Source organism: Diachasmimorpha longicaudata, chromosome 2, assembly GCF_034640455.1.
Source record: "Diachasmimorpha longicaudata isolate KC_UGA_2023 chromosome 2, iyDiaLong2, whole genome shotgun sequence".
Classification (NCBI taxonomy): domain Eukaryota; kingdom Metazoa; phylum Arthropoda; class Insecta; order Hymenoptera; family Braconidae; genus Diachasmimorpha; species Diachasmimorpha longicaudata.
This window is the reverse complement of record NC_087226.1, coordinates 8,348,508-8,368,655: the sequence shown is the minus strand read 5'-3', so window position 1 is coordinate 8,368,655 and position 20,148 is coordinate 8,348,508. Positions and strand designations below refer to the sequence as shown.

Sequence of the window (20,148 nt, the reverse complement as noted above, 5' to 3'; positions counted from 1 at the left end):
TCATCATCACTGTCATCATAAGAACAACGCTATTTTTTTTTTGTCAAGTTAACACGGAGGGGGGGGGGGGGGATTGCCTAAACATTGCTTGGATGGTTTTTTATTTCAGAGGTTCTATATGCAGAACATCAAATAAACCAAAACATTCTCTTGAACTTGACCTCTATCTGTTTTCCAAAACCAATTTATTTAGATAATTATTCGCGAGGGAATTGCTCAAGCGAATAAAAAATATTTACATTTGACTGTTATCTGTGGTAATCAGCCTCGAAATCACTCAAATTCACACACTCACATACCAACTACGCTGTGATTTTCCGAGCGACTGACGGAATAAAAATTGCAACCATAAAAATCTATTGACTCAAGCGTAAATAAAAGAATGAATAATTTTATCTCATTCAAATTCCCGACAATAAATATCACAATACTTGGAAAAAAAAATCTCCCGTGAATTAGACCAAAAATGTAGTGAAAGACTGGGTCATAAATCTTCATACCTCTTATGCATGTGCGATACCAATGCCACCAATCCATATCCCACTATCAGTTTTCCCCGGGGAGGCGAAAATTGCAACGTTGGGTTTTCAGTGCAATTAATTGCGCTCGATCAGTCGTACGCTCTGGTGAACATACCCGGTGTAAACCAGCTCATATAGACGCAACGAGAGATGAAAAACACGTTAAAATTGCTGTCTACAGCCGCTGTAATCGCCTGGTAAATTTCATTCACGTACTAACGGTGAAGCGTTCGTTAAATTCAGCCTATGGTGTGATGAATATTTGGCTGAACGATTTAAAAATATGCGGTGAGGGATACTCGACAGCCTCCTCATTGGCGATGTTTGATCATTATGAAACCCATCAGGTAGTGCGGAAATTGTTCATTATCGTTCTACTTCAAAAGAACAACTCATTCTAATTGATTATTCGCCTTTTAAATCCAACGCAATTAAAAGACTCTGAGCATAATTATATTTAATGATATTTAATTGAATTGGGTGAATGAAGGGCCATTAGTTAAATTAATATTTTTCATTCGGAAATCAGGTGTAACTATGCGGAAAGCCCCAGGAAAAAAACCTTTTTTTCATGATTTTTTTTTTCTCGTCAATTTGAGCTCAAATGTTCCCTCCCCTATTTTCCGCATTGCGTTGATCTCTGTGTTGCATATCTCGTGAGTTGCATCCATATGCAGATCCCCATTGATATGACAACATTTACATACTGCATATTCGCTCTAGGCCATATACTACGCTCCACGCCAATTCCCTATTGTTGGCTTTCGACCACCAGTGCGTTTGATTGACATTATTGCTCGCGCCGCTGACACCAGATTACATTTCTATTTGCATACATTCTCGGCCTGGTTTAATCCTGCCTGCCGGTTACCATTACTTTTTTTTTCCATTTCACCCGACTTTTGTTTTTACGTTTAATCTGAAATGTATGGATTTAATACCCGGGATTTTATTTTACTCCTCCAGATGATGGTTTATGAAAATCTGTCGGACATTCTGCTTTTATTTGTCCTTAAAAATTTAATTTGATGGCCGAATTTAACGAATCTTTCGCTCGTATTTGTAGTCAAATGCGAATCATTTGTTTATGATCGTCATTTATGTAATTTGCATGTGCAATGAACTCAAAATACCCAGAATAAGTAATCCATAAATAGTGTACGATAAATAAATTATGATAATGAATTTTATTGAATTGAATCGGTCCACCAACAGCGTTTCCACTAGAAATTAATTATGAACCAAATGTAATTATCTACTCAAGTCTCTATGTGACTCCATTTTCCTTTGAAATTTTGTCGTGCAGAGGGTACGTTGTTTATACCCTAGCCCTTAAAAAACTAGATCCATTGACTCGTGATCAAAGCACGAGACCAGATCGATTGGAAACCAGCGCAGTGGGAGTAAAGGGGGCGGAGGTTTGAAAACTCTGTGACACAGAAGGGCATACGGAGGGGAGGTAGTTGCGATTAATAGCTCAGAGAATGCCCCGTTCCGGATCGATTGTTCACAATTGCAATGCCATAGTCAGGGGGAGGACGAGGGAAGGGAGAAGGGAATCAGACATTCACATTTCGTCATTTTTCTGTGTTTTATTATTTTCAGTGAGCAATATTGTTTGAGATTTATAATTATTACTCCTGGCATTAAAGTGATCTTTGATCTCAGCGAACGTGACAAGAAGTTGTGGAACTAATCTAGTGGATGAATCATTAAGAAACTAAAGGAGAGATACGTAATTAATCTGTCAATGGGAGATGCTCATTTTGAATGCTTGAATAGCTGAATTCGTTGTTCATTATTTTCAGTAATATAATGGCTTGAATAGATTGTAATGTGCAGACTGTAATGTCAATCGATTATAAATACAACAAATAACCCGAAAAAGATTGCAGACACAAGATATCCTTCTTACCCCTCCTATCATCAAAGATTTATTTCAACTTCTGTTTTTCCGGGGATTTTGGCTCATTCAGGTGCTAATGAATCACATTATCAGCCACTGAAATGTCACTGATACCGCCAGCCAGTAAAAAAATGCGAGAAACAAACGACCGGGCAATAAAGCGATGGCGACAAGCGGTCTAGCGATATACTCGTGTGTAAGTATTAGGCGAGGAGTGTGTAAATGCTGGTTTGTCTTGTGTGTAAGAACGGTTTCAGGTTACACCTGTGTACACACGTTTACCTGCTCCCCGCTCGATTGTTAAAAGAAATCAAGAGATATGTTTCTTTTTACTCTGTCACTGGTGTTTGATTTCTCAAGTTGTGTGGGGACATTTTCGTGCGTCATCGGGATTATTCAGGTCGATTTTTGATTGCTTGGATGGGTTATCGGGTATTTTTTTATTGATTTGACAACGGTGAAATGACGTTGTGTAACATGACAGTTTTTGGTTGACATTTAAAATAAGATTGCTGACATTTTTAAATGATCACAATTTCAGTTGACTTTCGTTGCGGAAAATCAATGAAAAATTCTGGAAAATTATTTCTTGATATTTCAGTTCAGTAACAATTACGTAGAAAGGAACGATTTTCTGTAAAAAAAATAATAATCACCAGTTCAACTCAAGAGATATGAATCAAGAATATAAAAAATCAGACTATCGTATCTCGATAAATAAACGCAATTTTCATAGTAAAAGGCCAGAATTTTCAAGATTTATCATGAAACCTTCGACAGAATTCGAATTAATTCACGCATGGATCGACTTCCATGTGCATTCCACTGGGCAGTTTATCGTCGACTCGCTCAGTAGAAAATCTACGCCCAAAATTTGCATCGTCTAGTCATTAGCATAGTCCCAAGTCATTCTGCTTAAAACACACACGGCACACCCCCCCCCTCCCCTCACATCACCCTCTCTCTTGCTCCAGTTGGTGTGACCCCGGAATGAGTTACGAGGAAAAGGGTTGAGTTATGAACAGAAATTATTCGTCCGACTGAATTTATGTGGCGTCGGTTGACTTGGCGCGCGCGACCACGCGCTCACGAGTGATATTAATTGCCGTGGCAGTGAAGCCGACGGGGTGGACCAGCCCACTTCGAAATACCCCTTCGAGCGGCTAAATTCATTGAATTAATCTTAATTATCATTGGACAATTTTTAAAATTCACAACGATCCATATTTCCATCGACGAGCGCAATTGAACATTCTCTAAATTTTCATTCCATATTTTCTCATTCCTCTGAGCAATTGTTCGTTTAATTTTCATTTCCATTTAATTATTATTTGATTAACCAGAACAAAAATTATCTCTGAGACCAAATACACAAATTTCTCGTCATCCACAAACGTGCTTTTCCTTTGAAGGATAAAATATCCTTTCACTCCCCGGGATTTTCATTTCCTTCCTCAATGCTCTTCATCCAGAGCAGTAATAGATGAATTCCCCTTTTCCACTTGTCCTGGAAAACGACTTGCAAGCGTGAGGATAACGAAGTAGCAACAACCCCCTCTGCACTCACCACCCTCACTGGTAATTGTCATGCCGGAGAGTGCAGCAAACTCGGATACCGAATTAGAGCGAGTTTGAAGGAGCCTGGGATGCCCCACGGGCAATGCGGAAGGAGAGGGGTTCTCTGGAACGTTCATGCACTTTAAGAGGAGTTACTGACAATATAATATAAAGAGAAGAGCCAACGCATTGCAGGGCCATTGGGGGCTATTTCCAGGCAGCCAGAGACGCTGGATAGTCCGTCAATTTCCGTCATTTTCATAAAACATCAAAGTGATCGGGGAGTTTGGGCCGAGTTGTGTCGTTCCGCTTGCGTGACCACGAGTTTTCAACCCTACGCCTTTCTCTCGGAAGCCACAGGTGATCACTGGCTACTGCTGTTGTATCCTGGATAGATAATTCCGCGGATATATTTTTGATCGTTAAAGGGGAGAGTTTTGTGAGAAATGCACCTCAGGAAATACTGTTCACACGATAAATTTGATTTTTGCATAATCGTTTTGGTGGTTGAAGTGAGTTTAATAAAAATATTTGATGGGTTGGGAAAATAGTCTTCGAGGGGAAGTCAGAAAAATTGGATTTTTATATTGAAATATTTAATTTTCATAACTTGGTCAAGTTTTGTCAAATTCTTGGCTCTGAAAGCTATTGATCTTTCATTGAAACAACACGATGATCTATAGATTAGTTAAAGCTGAAGTTGATTCACGATATTTGTAATAGATTTATTTAAATTCGAATTGGGGAGAAAGTTCACACAATTTGCATTAATCAGCTTCAAGACGCGAAATGTTTATAGACCGGAAATGGTTAATTTACGCATAACCGAACTAAATTTTCATATTTCCTCAAGTTTTTATGATAGCCCGTTAAAAATTTATAAACTAAAAACTAGGGAAATCAAATTAAAAAAAAATTTTCACCCTCCCAATGGAAAATAATACATCCCTCTGAAAAAAATGGGAAAAAAATTGTTGTGAATCATCCCTCAATACATTTATCCCCAAGATGTGATTATATGGTGTCAGTGACCGAGGTTACACATACGTGCATACAACCCGCGGTTTCATGCGGGGGTTGGACCGAAACGCACTTTGCGCTGTTGTACACTGAGAGAGGGGTATTATTAAGCCGACAATACGTATTGCCTGGGCCCCGGTGTAGGGGGTTAGACAGAACTGCGGCTAACCCGATGGGGTAGAAATTCGACTCCCATGCATCATAATAGAGACGCGTGCAAGCTTTGCTCTCTGGTATTTAAGCGCGACTGTAATTATATGCCCTCCATTTTTTCTCTCCCGCAGGCTCCATGTCAATGCGCCCATCACCAATAGCCCATTGCCCTTCTCCTGGTTCTTTGGTACCTTATATTACTGAACCTCCCCCTTATTAATTCCCATCGTGTGATTTTTTTCAGTTCAAATGAATAATTTAATAAGACCTCAAAAATTCTGGAATACGTCAAACTAATTTTGTATCTAAGACAGCAATTTTTAATTATTCTAAGATTTTATAAAAAAAATTTTACTCTCCCAAATTGATGTGGACATTTTGGTACACCAATTGGTGTTGCAGAAACACCTTTTTTTACAGCGGATAAATTCACTTTTTCTTTGATTATAAAAATCGAAGAGTGATCAGTCTATGTTTGCACATCCCAATGATCTCATCTATCGCTGGCGGGTGCTGGAAAGCCACCGATAACCTCCCCTAATCCATCTCCCCCTGGCTTCTCTCCAGGTCTTCCATTGCAAATTTAAAGAAAAAAAAAATCCGCAAACCAATAAGGGGTTCGAATGTTTGCTTTTTCACGTGCGTAATACACCCCGACATTCATCCGCTTTGCGCTCTTTTCACTCCAGTTGAAAATCACCAGTGAAAAAAAAAAATTCGTAAATGTTAAATCGAAAGGTATATCCGTCGTTCGATGATACGAAAATAGTGGCACGCGCGGGTAGTTACCCGACCGATTGATCTCCGCCACGTGTCGTCAATGCTGCAATCAGCGTGCCTGATTGACGGCCAAGCCCGCACATTTTTTATCCATTCTTTATTCCTTAATGCGTTATTTATGAAGAAATGAGAAATATAAGTGAAAAGAAAAATACCGGTCACTCGAATTGGCGGAAGGAGACAGGGAATGCGAGAAAAAAAAGGAGAGAATGATCAAGAGGGTGGCTATTGTGTCCAGGGAATATCCACTTATCGGTGTGTCTGACCAACAGGATTCGTGGAACTATTGAAAGGAGACTGTGAGCACACACAATGGATCCATGGTATATCGGGAATTCACGCTCGTCTATCGTCTGACATGAATTTTTATTCCCCGGTGGAGAATTATCCTGTCGTTGGCAGACCCCGGGAAATTGGAGAAGTCGTGATCTCGAGGCGTTGGGTTTGTAATTCGATAGGATGATTTTTAAGGGGTGATAAGAGGAATAGGACGAGTGAAGAGAAATAATTCGCTGCGGGATTCAGAGCATTTTTTACCAATTGTCCATCAACACTGGTTCAAATTTTCTGATGAAAATCACAGTGACAATATCATTAAATTTAAATTTTTATTTAAATAAAAAAAACTTCAAATTTTTTAAAGTGGAGAACACAATGGGGTCGTAACTGGAGATTGGTAAAGTGAAATTTAACTTTTTTTTCATGCTGTTACCTTTATTCAGGAAAATATCCGGAAAAGCATCAGTCAATTAGTTATTCAAATCACAACATAAAAATTCAAATTTAACTACTACTCGAATAGACAAGTAAATTTTAACAACCCAAATATTCCGGCAAAATCTACTCAGCCATAAAATTAAATTCCTCTTCCATAATCCCCCCCGTTATATTTTCACCTGCATGAATCTTTTTCCACCATTTTTTCCACCGGATTAGCCGCGTCTGTCACTTATCCTTTGTCGCGACCATCTTCAGCATCGTTTCCAATTCCCTCGGATTTGTTTCGCCACCCTTGGGGTGTGTTAATCCCCCCTCCCCCCCTCCTCCCAACACGGAGTAGAACACTGTCGCCCCGTGTACAACCGCACTTCCTTCATCTCCTAATAACGTGGAATTATCACTGATACAATACCACACACTTCACTTTGATGTTGCTCGAATCCGGTGGAAAATAATACCCACGGCTAATGAAATAAGATTAGAAGTACATAGAGTATATGTATGTTCACAAAATACATGACATACCCCTGAATGCCCCGCACCCCTGATGACGCCTGATCGTGCTCATTGTTGCATCACTAATATTCAAACAACTTTGTATGAAACACGCGCACTTCCGCAGACCCAACGTGTCACAGGTGTTCGTGCCACTGAACTACCGAATCATGCGGTTCACGAACTCATTCATGGGGAAAAATTGACCAAACTTGGTGGGTGTAAAGTTGCTACTTTGTAAATTGCATACAATGTCATGAAAGTTTCGAGTGAACCCATGTTATCGGTGACGATCCCTCCGAATAATTCATATTTTCATTTCGAATTTATGAATTTATGTGGGGGGTAGTCAATTTGTCATAACACTTTATTGCGGATGTTTCTTGTTAATTTCACTGGAACCTGAAAATATATCTCCGCCTTCATCAAAACGTACAATTATATTGATAAATCAATTACCTAACTCAGTATTTTTTAGATATTTATCACAAAAAAATTAAGAGATAGTTTAATTTATCTAATTTGACCACTTCACTAACAAAATCATTGGATTATGCCTCAATAAAATTTTCTCAAAAAAAATCTGGCGGCTGTGTCCCCTGAAATGTTTCAACGGTATTTAATCGCTCGTCCCTGGGTCAAAAAGCTCATAACAAATCGACGAAAATCTTCGACAAAGTGAATAAATCGTCACCCTCGGCAGTACCATCGACAGGGCCTGAACAAATAAATATACTCGCATTATCGAAGTAACGAAAAAATGAGTAGGGGACGGGGTGTAATTATTTAGTCCTCTGTGGCGTATAATTTGTGGTGTAGACTTTCACGGGTGGCGTGCATTGAGAGGTGAGGGGGGCTAAATCGAGAGACAAGACAGTGCCCTGAAGGGGCGTGTGCTATAGACAGGGCTAAGTGGGGTGCAACTGACAGCTCCGAGACAATTAGCTTTTTGATACAAATCCAAAACACGGAGGGATCCTAAGAGACCCTGCCCTGATAACTCCCCGTGAAAATATTCAAATCATCTGACGAAAGGATAAACATTCTGAAAATTGACATTTTGCCTCCTTTGATTTCCTTTTCGACACTGTTGCTGCGTGGGCTACGCAAAAAGTTTAGTCGCTAAATTAATTCTTTTGGTGACTCCGCCGATTTAATTTACCGTCGACGTCTCTTGAAGGCGTTTTGGTCACTGCAAATAAGCCAAACGTGTAGTATGATTTGTATCCACTATTTATTTATTTTTCTTTAAGTCAGTCCTCACTGTCATCGTCGGAAACTATGCAACATATACAAATCCGAAATAAAAGTGTTCATTTCGGTAGTTAGTCACGTTATTGTCGTGAGTTGTTTGACTTTGAAGAAAAAAATAAATAAGAAAAATACGAAAGGTAGACCAACCCTAATGACACTTCCTGAAAAATTGGAGTCATCTGTTAAGGCGATGGGGTAGAATGCTTTGAGAAATGATATTTTGCTTGATGTGATTTTAGGGGCTGGGGTTTCGTTGACATGTGTTAAAATCACGTGTTTTTCTTAGTGCCCTACCTCGAAAGTTCCTAGTGCCCTCCGGGCGGAGATCCCAACTGGATAATCCTCACCCTCTCCAGTGTAAACATTAGGGTCTCTCGAGGCGATGAAACTGGGTCAAGGAACAACTTTGAAGGTACCTGGTGTTTGGGTCGTTTTGAGTTGGAATTTGTTCCTTGTGTCTAGGTGATGTAATTCCGTTGGAGTCAAATAATGACCTTGAAGAGAACTGCAGGGGATCCTTTTACCATTATTTTCCAAAAAATAGTGACACAATGTAGAAGTCAAAACAATACCTGCGTGAAGCACATCGACAATTATTTTTTAAATAATTGATTTATTAAATTACGTACCCTGTACGTATACGTTGGCCGATTAGAATAAAATTCTATCAATCGCTAGATGGGTTGAGAAGTGACCCCCGAGAGAAACTCGAGGGTTGGCACAAACACATTGAAAGTAAAATGTGAATGACGATATGAACTCTTATCTATTCCTGGAGGCTAAGAGAAGAGATAAAACACCCTTCGCTCAACCTTCGATAAACGATTACGAAATTCCCATTAATTGTTTTCGGAAAAATCATGAATTGCCGACTAATTATCACCCCCTTCGCAACCCTAATTATTCCCAGCCGCTTAATACATCCGATAATAGAGCCCGCAATTGGATCTCTGAGTGTATTTGACACGTCGTGTGCACTTGGTGCATCGCTTTGTGACAATACACAAGGCATCTCCACGTAACTGTGGCACCTTGCGAGGGTCCCTCGCTCTAGATATTCGCTTCGTGGGACCTGAGCCTATTGCCACCTGCTGCAGCCCATGGGTGAGTCGATGGAGTACCACCTGGTGCATTGAAACAGGCTCAGAAGCCAATTCCATTCAAAGAAGTGAAAACACCGAACTGGGGATTCAATCTCCACAACAATGAGACTTGAATGAGGTCTTGCTGATGGTGAAGAAAAGATCGTCTTTCTTTGGATGCATTTTAGGATTGAATAGATGGTCCCAGGGTGACAAGTATCTTAAGGTGACTGGGGAAGTGGATTAAGGGGTAAAAAGTTTTTCTCTTCGACGTAAAGGGACAACTTTCCCACGAGACGCAGCTACTTTTCAAGGGCTCTGGTGCACACAAAGTGCCTGGGGGAGGTAATCAAATTTTAAGTCTTTTCTTATTAATAAATACTTTATTCTTTAATGCATTTTTTTAAATATCTCCTCAAGAGTTATTTTTTTCTGCGACTCTTCACTGAAATAAAATTATTGATGTTAAAAAATGAAGGATTGAGGGTGTTGATTGGTTCGAAAATAAAAATATGGTGTAATTACTTGAGGAAAGAAGTTGATTTTGCCTCTGGAATTTGATAACTTGGATTTCCTCTTGGCTGAAGATCCAGGGAAAACAACTCCCTTCGTCTGACCACTTTCGGGAAGGATGCCCTCATAGGGAGTTACATCACTGGGATTATGTGATGGGCTGTCGATCGTCAGACTACCCGTACCTTTGCGATCAGACTCAGGGCCAGATATGCCTGGAGGAGGTGCTGGTCGTTGATTAACAGCAGCCCTATAGTCGAGACCTTTGATAGGAGATGAAAACCAATTTTATGAAATTTCTATATACTTTAGAAATCGTTCAAGGAAGAAATGACCTAAAAGATCGAATGACTCGGATAGAAACCAGAGAAAGTAAAGAATTAATTAATTTGTTATTTGAATTCACCTGAATTTCTATTTCTGAAAAATCTGAAAAATCCACCATTATGATTGTTGAGATAATCAACAACAGCACTAGGTTCCCTAGGGCATCGTGGATACTGCCGATAGCAGACATCTGGATTACCTCTGTTGGTATATCCCATCAAAGCGGATTTACCAAAGGTCAGGAGTGGCGATCCTCCGGCGTCGAAAGCTGTCAACAAACTGCAAAAAAAATCATCAACTTGATGGAATTCCGAAGTCCCATGGGTGCAATTAATTCAGACTCAACTGACCTGACGAGGGAGTTCATAGCGAAACCCCCGTAACTCTGCTTGTACTCGGAATTGCGGGGTACGACACCAGTGGCAACCTCGCAGAGAATTCTGGGAACGCATTTACGATCGTCGTATTGTGATATGGAGACCAGTGCATCGAGCAAGTTGACACCCAAAATTCCGGGACTGTAATTCGAGGTGGGTTCGAGGGGATAGCCCGGTGGTATTGCTGGTGGATATCGGTGTGGTGATGGGAGAACACTCGGGTACAAGGAGTCTCGGTACTAGATAACATATCAGTTTTAATTGATATGTTAGATCTATGGTTTTAAAGTTCCATAATCATTGATTGTTTCATAAAGTTGCGTGAGGGTCTTTTAAAAAAATACAGACTTAATCGAATTCTGCCAAATGAAAGATATTAATTGTCAATAATTTCAACAGTTTCATAAGCTTTTAGTCATTATTTAACGTTCAATTATACATATTGAGGAGAATGAAAAAAGTCTTCGATTGAAATAACGCAGTATTGAATAAAACGAATGGAATTAAAAACATGTTTTTCCATTTATTGAAGAAAGTATTAATGATCTTTGATAACAAGTGGCCCCTTTCAATCGTGAATATAAACCCGTCTTGTGGGCGATTTCCATATATCTGGTGGAAAGTGAAACTTACGAAATCCCAGTTCTACAACCTATGAGTAAACAGCACTCAAATGAACTATTATTTTGATTGATTCTTAATCTTTACCACAGAATTAGGCCTGTAGTCTTGCCAGTCCGGATGCGGTGGATATCGAGCATATCCGTAAGGGTCCGACCTCCGCAATGCTGGAAGGATTCTATTTTCCTCATTGGTTCGCCTGGACAATCTCTGGCCCATCATTTGTGATGCCAAATCGTTCATGCAGCTTTCAGAAACAAAGGATGAATCAAAACCTTAAATCGTGATTGGTGTCATAAACAAAATAATAATCTCGGAAATCATGTGACCAACCTTAATGAATTGATCATCAAAATCACGGTTTCGTGGTAAATAATACCTCAGTAGGTCCGAGACCCGGTGAGTCCCATCCTGAGTCTGAAAATCGCATTGAGAACATTCACGGGGATTCCATTGAACTTGAACGGTACTCGTGACTGCCTCGCTCTTGAGACCCAGTAACAACGGAACAACCAGGACAAGGCTGCTCTTCCCGGGTTTCGTCACTTTCCTTCGAGAGCAGTGGGACACTGAACTCAGTGATGTGGGCATGTTAACGTCCGACTTCTCACTCCACAATTTGATCCCCAATTCCAAACTAAACAGCTCCCACTTTACCACCTCGAAAATCCTCACATCACTTCTCTGAAAACACTGAAACTCCTCATCAACTCCAATCAACTGATGAAATTGTGCAACGACAGATTGGAATGAATCTGACAAGTGGCGAGACGTTTTAATGGCGTAAGGATGGGTAAATGAATGGTATTTCCCTCTGTACTCTGTGAAAGGTGCTTCGCAACTGATCGTCCGGGAACTTCTTTGACACACTACAGTCACAGTTGGTGAGGCGTGGGTCGTTGAGCCTCAATTCTCAAACTCTCTCTGCCTCTTTCAACCTACATTTCTACCAGACTTTGCCGGTTAAATTCTAGTTTTTTTTTTTCGCTGATGTCAGAGTGTGTTATGAAATTTTTATTGGAGGGGTTTATTGGAGATTGGTTGAGAGTCTTGACTAGTATTCACAAAGTAAATTTTTATTTATTTTTACTTATCGGTTCGTAGCAAGAATTGAAGAGTATTAAGTCAGTTACCGCTGTGATCAAACATTAAAAAAAATTTCGCAAGGGTTTTATTACTCGTCCCTTCAAATCTCCTACTACAGAATCGTAAATTAGATTTAGGAAATATACGATTTGAAAAAGCAATTCATTCCCTCTTATGAATGGTTCTTAAAAAATCCCGTCTTTTATCCATATTTTTGAAATATTTCTCAAAATCAAAGTTGACTAATCCTTACAGCTCATTCACAGAGATATAATTTCTTACGGAATTTTAATGGAACTTCTGAAGATTGAAAAGGTCAGAATGTGTTACAAAAGATTGAAACGAAATTTTTCAAAGCATCTACAATAACATATAGTTATGCAACTGATTAACATTCTCTAAAAATCGTTTCCAATCCCTAGTGTAAATTTCTGAGCCCACTCTGCCCCTATTTAAATCTAAACAATCATATTTTTTGCCCTAAATACGTTTTTTAATTGTACACTAACAATATCAAGACAATGTTCAACAAGAGAACACATTTATTCCACCACAATTTCATATTTAACATTAACACATAACACACCTGAGTTATATCACTACAAAATTCAATCTAAAATATTTCACCGAGAATTATTTACATGTTCTGTCTATAGCACATTCACGGAAGTTTCTCCACCTATCGCCTAGAGAGCTGCATGACTATCTATCAACACAAGATATATGCTCATTAATCCTAGACCTTTAGAATACTCCGATCTAAATAACTCCTCAGAAGGACTCACATCATCATCATGTGTCATCACTTTCCCTTCAGTCGGTGAGTGCCTGCTCACAGGCCCGACGTTTAGCAAGTTGATGACACAACCTCGGGCTACCAACAATGTCCCCCAAGAAAACACTGAGCAAGTAGTTTTCCTTCATAGGATCCGGTGACGCCTTGTACTGACTGGAAAATTAAAAAATCATGGCTTTGATGAGCTTTGACACGTCTCATCGGGGGATCGAGATAAAGGCACTTTGGGATGTGAAAGAAACGGTAGCTGAATAGACTGGTTCGAGTGCTTGACAAGAAACTGTGGAGTTATCAGGGAGATGCATTAGGGCACGTGCGACAGGCCATTAAGACTATCGTCGCCAGTTGCATTACAGGAGAATTTAGTGTAAGCTTTACGTCCTAAATAACAGGGAGAATATATTTGTCCCGCGTAAGTCTATCTCAGGTGAAAAAAAAATCAGGAACGAACCTAGCGAAGTTTCAAAAAAATTCTACGGTATTTTCTCCCTTCAAGATTGACTCACTATCGCCACAATTTTGGGTTGAAGTACCCTCAAGAGATTAAAATGCCCTTGAATGGCTAATGTTAATAACAAGAACCTTGATAGTGCGCAATAATCCGCTTTTCAACCCAAAAGATCCTTTTGATGTAAATTCTCTTTGAGTAATTAGAGGATCCTGGCAAGTTCAATTGACGGAGGTGCCTTCATACATCATTGATTCTGTACTCATCGTATCACAGCCAACTACAATGTTTCGTAACAGGGCGTGACAATCTATAGAAATCACCTGTAGCATGTAATAGCGCACTCGGGGAGCTTTACGTTGCCCTGTGAACTTGGTGAGCTGCTCTTATTGCCGAGTTTGTCAGTTATACTGGTTCGATGATGCAAGAAGAATGTTGCAAACGAGTAGAGCGAGGTATCATTATGGCGAGGGTAATATTATAATATTTTCTTTGTCGACAACCGAATGGGTTTGTGGATTTTCCTCGTCATACGCGAGGGAATGGCACCGAACCGCGATTAGTGGATCAGTTACGGGAGGGGTCAGACGCAACGGCGCTGATCCATATTGAGACGTCTGACTACACTTCACACGGTTAGAATAGCATTTTTAAATAACGAATGGTGTAATTAGTTGTTTGATTACCTGAAAATCTCTTCCCAATCGAGATTCTCCTGGATCTGCCCTTGTTTCAGCGTAATTTCTGCGTGGCTAGCGCATATTTTCTCATAAATACAGACATTCTCACCCATTTCAGAGACTAATTTCTTCTCCACTTGTATTACATCAAATATTTCTGGAGAAGTTTCGGGAAGGGACCTCTTCAAACGACTGGTATACGTCTCTGTAATAATATAACAGTATTTCGTATAAAATATCAACTGAAAATTTATCAATTATTTATTGTGATCTGGACCCTTTCGATATTTTCCACTATAATAATTTCTAATTTAACGAAATCGGGCGTCTTTTCTCCAGACGTATTTGGGGGAATAACCAATCAACTGAATCAATGGATTTATCCACTAATATGATCGACTTTTCGATTAAAAAAAAAAACAAATCACTTCAATGTAACCATCAACTAAAAATCCTTGGCTTCCGCAGCACTCTCCGATGACGATAATAATTCTAGCTTTCCCTTTCGCCGCCAACATGTTACATGCACTGTGGAAACTGTTGTTTCCTACCGTAGCACATCGGACGCTAACGCAATACCCCACTGGAATATTAGACTTACGTGGATTCACAGAGTAGGCAAGTTTCTTGACAAAATTGGTTATCCTGACAGCGGCGATTATCACGGGAAATCCGACCAATTGCACTGGCAATTCAAACGCTGGCTCCTGGGGGCTAGGGGCTGATGTCACGTGGCCAAGTGCAAGGAAACAGCCGAGGAGAAGGGCGCACACCCATGACAACTGCATTTTTTTACGAGAGTAATCTAATGAATAGCCGTTTCCAGAGGTGTGACAGTGATGAGTTCATTAAACTGAAACAATCCGAATTTTATGGGACCTAATTGCGCGAGGGTTTTAAACTAAGATGGAAAATATTCGTCAAATTTTGCGGTCATTATTCAATAATTAGTAATATTACAATTGTTATTTTGTACAATTATCCTCAATTTCATTTGACCCTATTATAAAATTAAATATTAAATCCTCGAATTAAAAAAAATTCCACAAATTTCCTGTGTTTCTTGCTTCTCCCGAAATTTCAATTTCGCTGAACTCCCATTAATTTCACTTACTCATAGGCCAAAATTGAATATTAAATGCCCAACACCAAAGAGTTGTATAATAATTCAGTCCACTGTTGAGTTATGAATAAGAATAGCCGATAATTTTGATGATAATGCACAGAACCTAAATACGTACTTAGAAAACAGTAAAAGCGCTCGATCCAGCAGACTGGAAGGCCTTTGAATCCCGACGACAATGTCGGCTGACTGATAAAAACTGGTTGGCTCGAAAATGTTACCTAGCGGTTCTGACCACGCTCATTTCCAGGAGAGAAAGTGTTCGGGCTTGCCCCACTCGTCGACCACTGGGGGATAATGCCGGTGAATTTATACAGAGCACAACGTACGAATTGACAATTGCAACATTGATCCTTAAGGGACGTGATAAGCGGCACGTCGACTTAATCAAATCAAATTGAGGGAAAGCTGTTCATAATCAATAATTATTCAAATAAACTCCAACATACAGACATAAGGTACATAAACTGAGCAGCAAATGTATTCATTAGACATAAAGTTTATGGGCATAAGATCTCCGCTAAAGTACGTTCTTTATCGAATTTTTGTTTGAAGGATATGAATTTAATCCAGAGAAATAATTTTATTTTTCTGTGCAGTGCAGTGTAAATTGCAAAGCTATCATTTTACGAGGTGAGATATTATAATTGCTCTCATTAGGAAAACCTGTTGGGAAATATCTGCGTGTGATTCGTCATGCCCCACTTCACTCGGAAAAATAGAGTATTGAAAGTATTGTCACATCCCTGATTACCATGCCCGAAGACTTCTTGACATTTCATAATACGTTGATGGTGCTGGTTATGGTGGCATTTACTTTCCATCTTGATTGCTTGATTAGAATGAAATATGTGTCGCATTGATGAGTCGATTGATGATTTTCATTACAATCTTATGAAATTCCTTACCAACTTTCGCCAATATTGTTGATCATAAAGTAAAAGAATTTTCCCCAAGTCCACTCACCACCAGAAAATTTATGTTTAATAATATCATAATTATATTGTGACATAATTCCATAAATATTTCCAAAGTATTAAATTCAACCGTGAAAAAAACTGCATCAGAACTTCGCTAGAACAAAAAAATAAAATAATACAAAAACGATAACAAAGCCATCCCCGAAAGATATCCTCAGCAATTCTCCACGTCCCATTTACTCCTTAGAGTTGAGCTCCGCAGCATTCACAGTTATTCCTAATGACATAGCTATAGTTGTTGTTTCTCCCAACCCCGTTCCATTGTTATCGGTAAGAACGACCAAGAAAAGTCATTGGCGTGCCAATGCCTGGCAGACGAGTCTCAAAATGTTTCAAAATGTCCACCCAAACATTTCACCCTCATCCAGAAATTGGAGAGAAAAGTCTTTTCAACCCTCCACGAGACACAACTCGTGTACATCAAACTTTCTCAATTATGAAGGACAGTTTACTTGGTCCCAAGGAGTTGGAGCTATTCCACTGTGTGAGCATCAGTAACAACTGATGAAAATCGTCGGTCATTCAATTTCCGGGGGGTGGGTGGGGGAGATGAAATAGCAGACACTCTGACATTGATTTGAACCTACGATAATTCAACTGAGGGTCTCTCAGTGATCATGACATCTATTACGGGTTATAAGACCAGTTGGATTGGATGGTATTGAGGGAAACGTGATTGTGATTCTCTGATGTGATAGCGTAGCATCGCTATATTGCCGGGATTTTATGGATTTATTCGGGAGAATGACATCTGGCATTTGATTGGTGCGTTCAATAGTCAAGTGGCATGACTTCATGAGGAGAATCTTCTATTTGAACATTTGTGTATCAAATAATGTCTCATTTCGAATAAGGTGTAACATATTTTTTGCGAGAAGTTTACCCGTGCTCCAAAGTGAAATTGAATAAATAAATATGATCTAATATACCGTTGTTAATTGTTATTATTCAATTGTAATGAAAGGAATCAAATGAAATCATTTTTGCAGATAATTTTACTGTGCCCTGTCAGACATGTCTGACTATTTTCATCCAAAATCCCTCATGTTGACGAGGAATGTACTTCAATTAGATTGCCGGGGGTTAATACTTACTAAATTGTCATCTTAAGGGAAGGCCAAAACTTCTTGCAATACCAATAAAAAATAGTACAATAAAATAATTCTCTCGAGTTGTTTCGTGTTTTGGGGAAATTGTAATCATAAACACCCATTCAGTAACAAAATTTCAAAACGAAATTTATTATCAAATGTAAAACACATGTGTTTAGACACTAATAATACAAAAAAGCTTAGCAGTCGTGAATAATAATCGTGAAAAGAATATCAACGGATGCTGGAATTTATCAATAAAATAATATTTACCCTTAACTAATTACATTTAGGGATATTCTAGTTCATCTGATCAGTATAATCTGATGTCTAGAATAAAGTGGAGCTCTACGACTCATTTTTTGGAGTATTTACAGCGTTGCTCACACGGTCGAACAAAATTTATAGAATGACTAACAAAATCGCTAGAAAATTTTATCAGAATTATATGGAGACTTTCCTGAGATTCTGATGGTTTGCATTAGAAAATTCTGCATCTTGTCTATGTTTCTTATTCCAATAGGAATGTGCGATGGAAATATGTTACTAAAAAATCCATAGAAGCCGATTTTTCAAAATAATTTATTGTATTCAAACAGTTTCTATAGAAATTCTTTGGCTCGAAGTGTTTAGTTCATTTTTTTTCGAAAATAAAATGCAAATCTTAGACAATTTATGTCAGGAATTCTTCGAAAGAATGTCTTGCTAGAAACAAATATATGGATTTTTTAATAAAGTACTTCCTATTTCCAATTTTTTATTGAAAAATGCACAAAATTCAAAATTCCTCTATAGAATCACCTAAAAACTAAAAGAATAATTTCACCGATATAATGGACAGAAATAGAAATCGATCGACGTAGTTTTTCTACAAAAATTTTTCGTACATGCGGAAACCGCCAGGCTGGTCTCCTCGAGCAACGTTTTGCCAACAGAATGGAGACAGAACCTCATTGCGGTCCTTCAATCCTTCGATTTCCGATTGAACTGAATCTTGCACGATATCACAGATATGTCAAGTAATTCTCGAGGCGCCCTTATTGGTCCCCTGAATCACTTGAAATTGATAATAACAGTCGGAATTTAATGATCGACGTATTCGGGTTCATGATAATTCAACGCAATCTGATCTTCTTCATCATATTGAGTACACTGGAACGAGGTAGAGGACAAGTTGGATAAAAATTGTGACAGCCTTGACCCTCGATTCCGGCGATTAGTTGACCCATATGCGCAGCAAAATGATATCTCGAGGCTACTTCCGCCATTGTTGTTAGACTTGTGTCCCTGTAAACGTGAAAATAGTTGTCAGATGCCATTGGTAATTGATAACAGAAATATATGATCTACGGCTTTAAAAAAATCCAATTACGCTCTAAAAATCAATCAAAATATGTAAATAAATTGACGAGCAAATAAATAAAATTTTCGTCTATAGGAAGAGGACATTTCATGATAATAAAAATGTATTTGTTCATATTACCTCATTTTTTATAGCGTTAAAAAAATTTCTGCAATTCTCTGTAATACGCCATGACAAATCTTCTTAAGATTAACAATCACATTTTTCGCATTGTACTGTCGTAATAGATCATGCGCCCCAGCGAGAAGAAAGAATGACCGAGTTGCTGTAATTCCCCGAGTTTATTGCAATAGATTCAACGAAGGTGGTAAACTTGGGTAAAGAATTCAATGTGAACTCGAGACGGAAACAGGGACAAGGCGAGTTGCCTTTTACTTTTGAAGTTGTCTGCGAAAAGTTTTCAACGACTTGTTAAATGTGATTACTCTTTTGATTATACCCATTCTCTTCGCTCCTCATTAAATTCACAATGCTCGACATTTCATTCTTCCGCTCAATTCTCCCGAGAATATTCACTAATTCTTCAATTAAATTGAGCGGAGAATTTTTTACTGTTCATGTTTTATTCACTTTTTCAATTATTTGATGATTTTTTCAGGTTTTCGTAAACATTTACCCGTTCTTCGAAATGGAAAATTGTGGTAAAACAGATATTCACAAAAATATGAGAATCATAATTATTTGAACATTATATTGCACAATTGTCTTCATTTGCAAATACTTCCTCCTAGTCAAGGAATGTCAAAATATCAGAATCGACATTTTGAAAAAAAATTGCAAAGAAAGTACGTGAAAATGTTTAAATAAAATGTTAAAATGCCAAAGGAACATCAGTGCAATGTTTGAAGGTGAACGTACAACAGCGATGGTCAAGAATAAACGAGTCATCACGTGTTGAGTCTGCGTGAAGAAGAGGAGAAAGTATCGGGTTGGATAATCTATGAAAATGAAAGTGGCTATTGGCATCACGTTATGTGTGTTATGCAAAAAGTGAGAGACCGCGATCGTAAATACGAAACCGGTGGGTTACATTTTTCAGGAACAGCTTGGCCACTGATTGCATAATTACTTTTTGTTAGGGGTTTCGCTTTCACATTTGTCATGCTTATTCAGTCGCTCTGATATTGGCATCATCCGCAGAATGAAAATACTACTAATTTGGTGATAGTGGGCGGAGTCCTCGTAGTGAAGCATAAATTACTGCCGAATGGCGGAGCCAAACGTTTATTCTATCGAGGTTCTAATTTTTTTTACT

At 38.7% G+C, this 20,148-nt stretch overlaps 3 protein-coding genes across 4 annotated transcripts in view; all 3 read right to left on the bottom strand.

The window, feature by feature from the left end:
• Positions 1-9,870: 9,870 nt before the first annotated feature.
• LOC135159859 (uncharacterized) lies at positions 9,871-12,748 on the bottom strand. Its single transcript, XM_064115955.1, has 6 exons — positions 11,706-12,748; positions 11,414-11,573; positions 10,679-10,944; positions 10,408-10,607; positions 10,014-10,264; positions 9,871-9,933 (listed from the first exon to the last, which is right to left on the bottom strand). The coding sequence occupies exons 1-6, from the start codon at positions 11,915-11,917 to the stop codon at positions 9,931-9,933; spliced, it is 1,092 nt and encodes a 363-aa protein (XP_063972025.1). The 5' UTR covers positions 11,918-12,748; the 3' UTR covers positions 9,871-9,930.
• A 188-nt stretch (positions 12,749-12,936) lies between these two features.
• On the bottom strand, positions 12,937-15,730 carry LOC135159860 (uncharacterized). 2 transcript variants are annotated; one of them, XM_064115956.1, is made up of 5 exons: positions 15,578-15,730; positions 14,938-15,189; positions 14,343-14,541; positions 13,198-13,361; positions 12,937-13,118 (listed from the first exon to the last, which is right to left on the bottom strand). In XM_064115956.1, the coding sequence occupies exons 2-4, from the start codon at positions 15,122-15,124 to the stop codon at positions 13,226-13,228; spliced, it is 522 nt and encodes a 173-aa protein (XP_063972026.1). In that variant the 5' UTR covers positions 15,125-15,189; positions 15,578-15,730; the 3' UTR covers positions 12,937-13,118; positions 13,198-13,225. The 2 variants fall into 2 exon arrangements, with proteins under 2 accessions (XP_063972026.1, XP_063972027.1); XM_064115957.1 differs by having other exon boundaries at positions 12,937-13,114.
• A 1,921-nt stretch (positions 15,731-17,651) lies between these two features.
• LOC135159843 (uncharacterized) overlaps positions 17,652-20,148 on the bottom strand; it is a 131,050-nt gene continuing 128,553 nt past the window's right edge. The window contains exon 8 of the mRNA XM_064115934.1: positions 17,652-18,817. Within this exon, the coding sequence (XP_063972004.1) occupies positions 18,646-18,817 (172 nt within the window). The 3' untranslated portion in view covers positions 17,652-18,645. The remainder of the gene's footprint in view (positions 18,818-20,148) is intronic.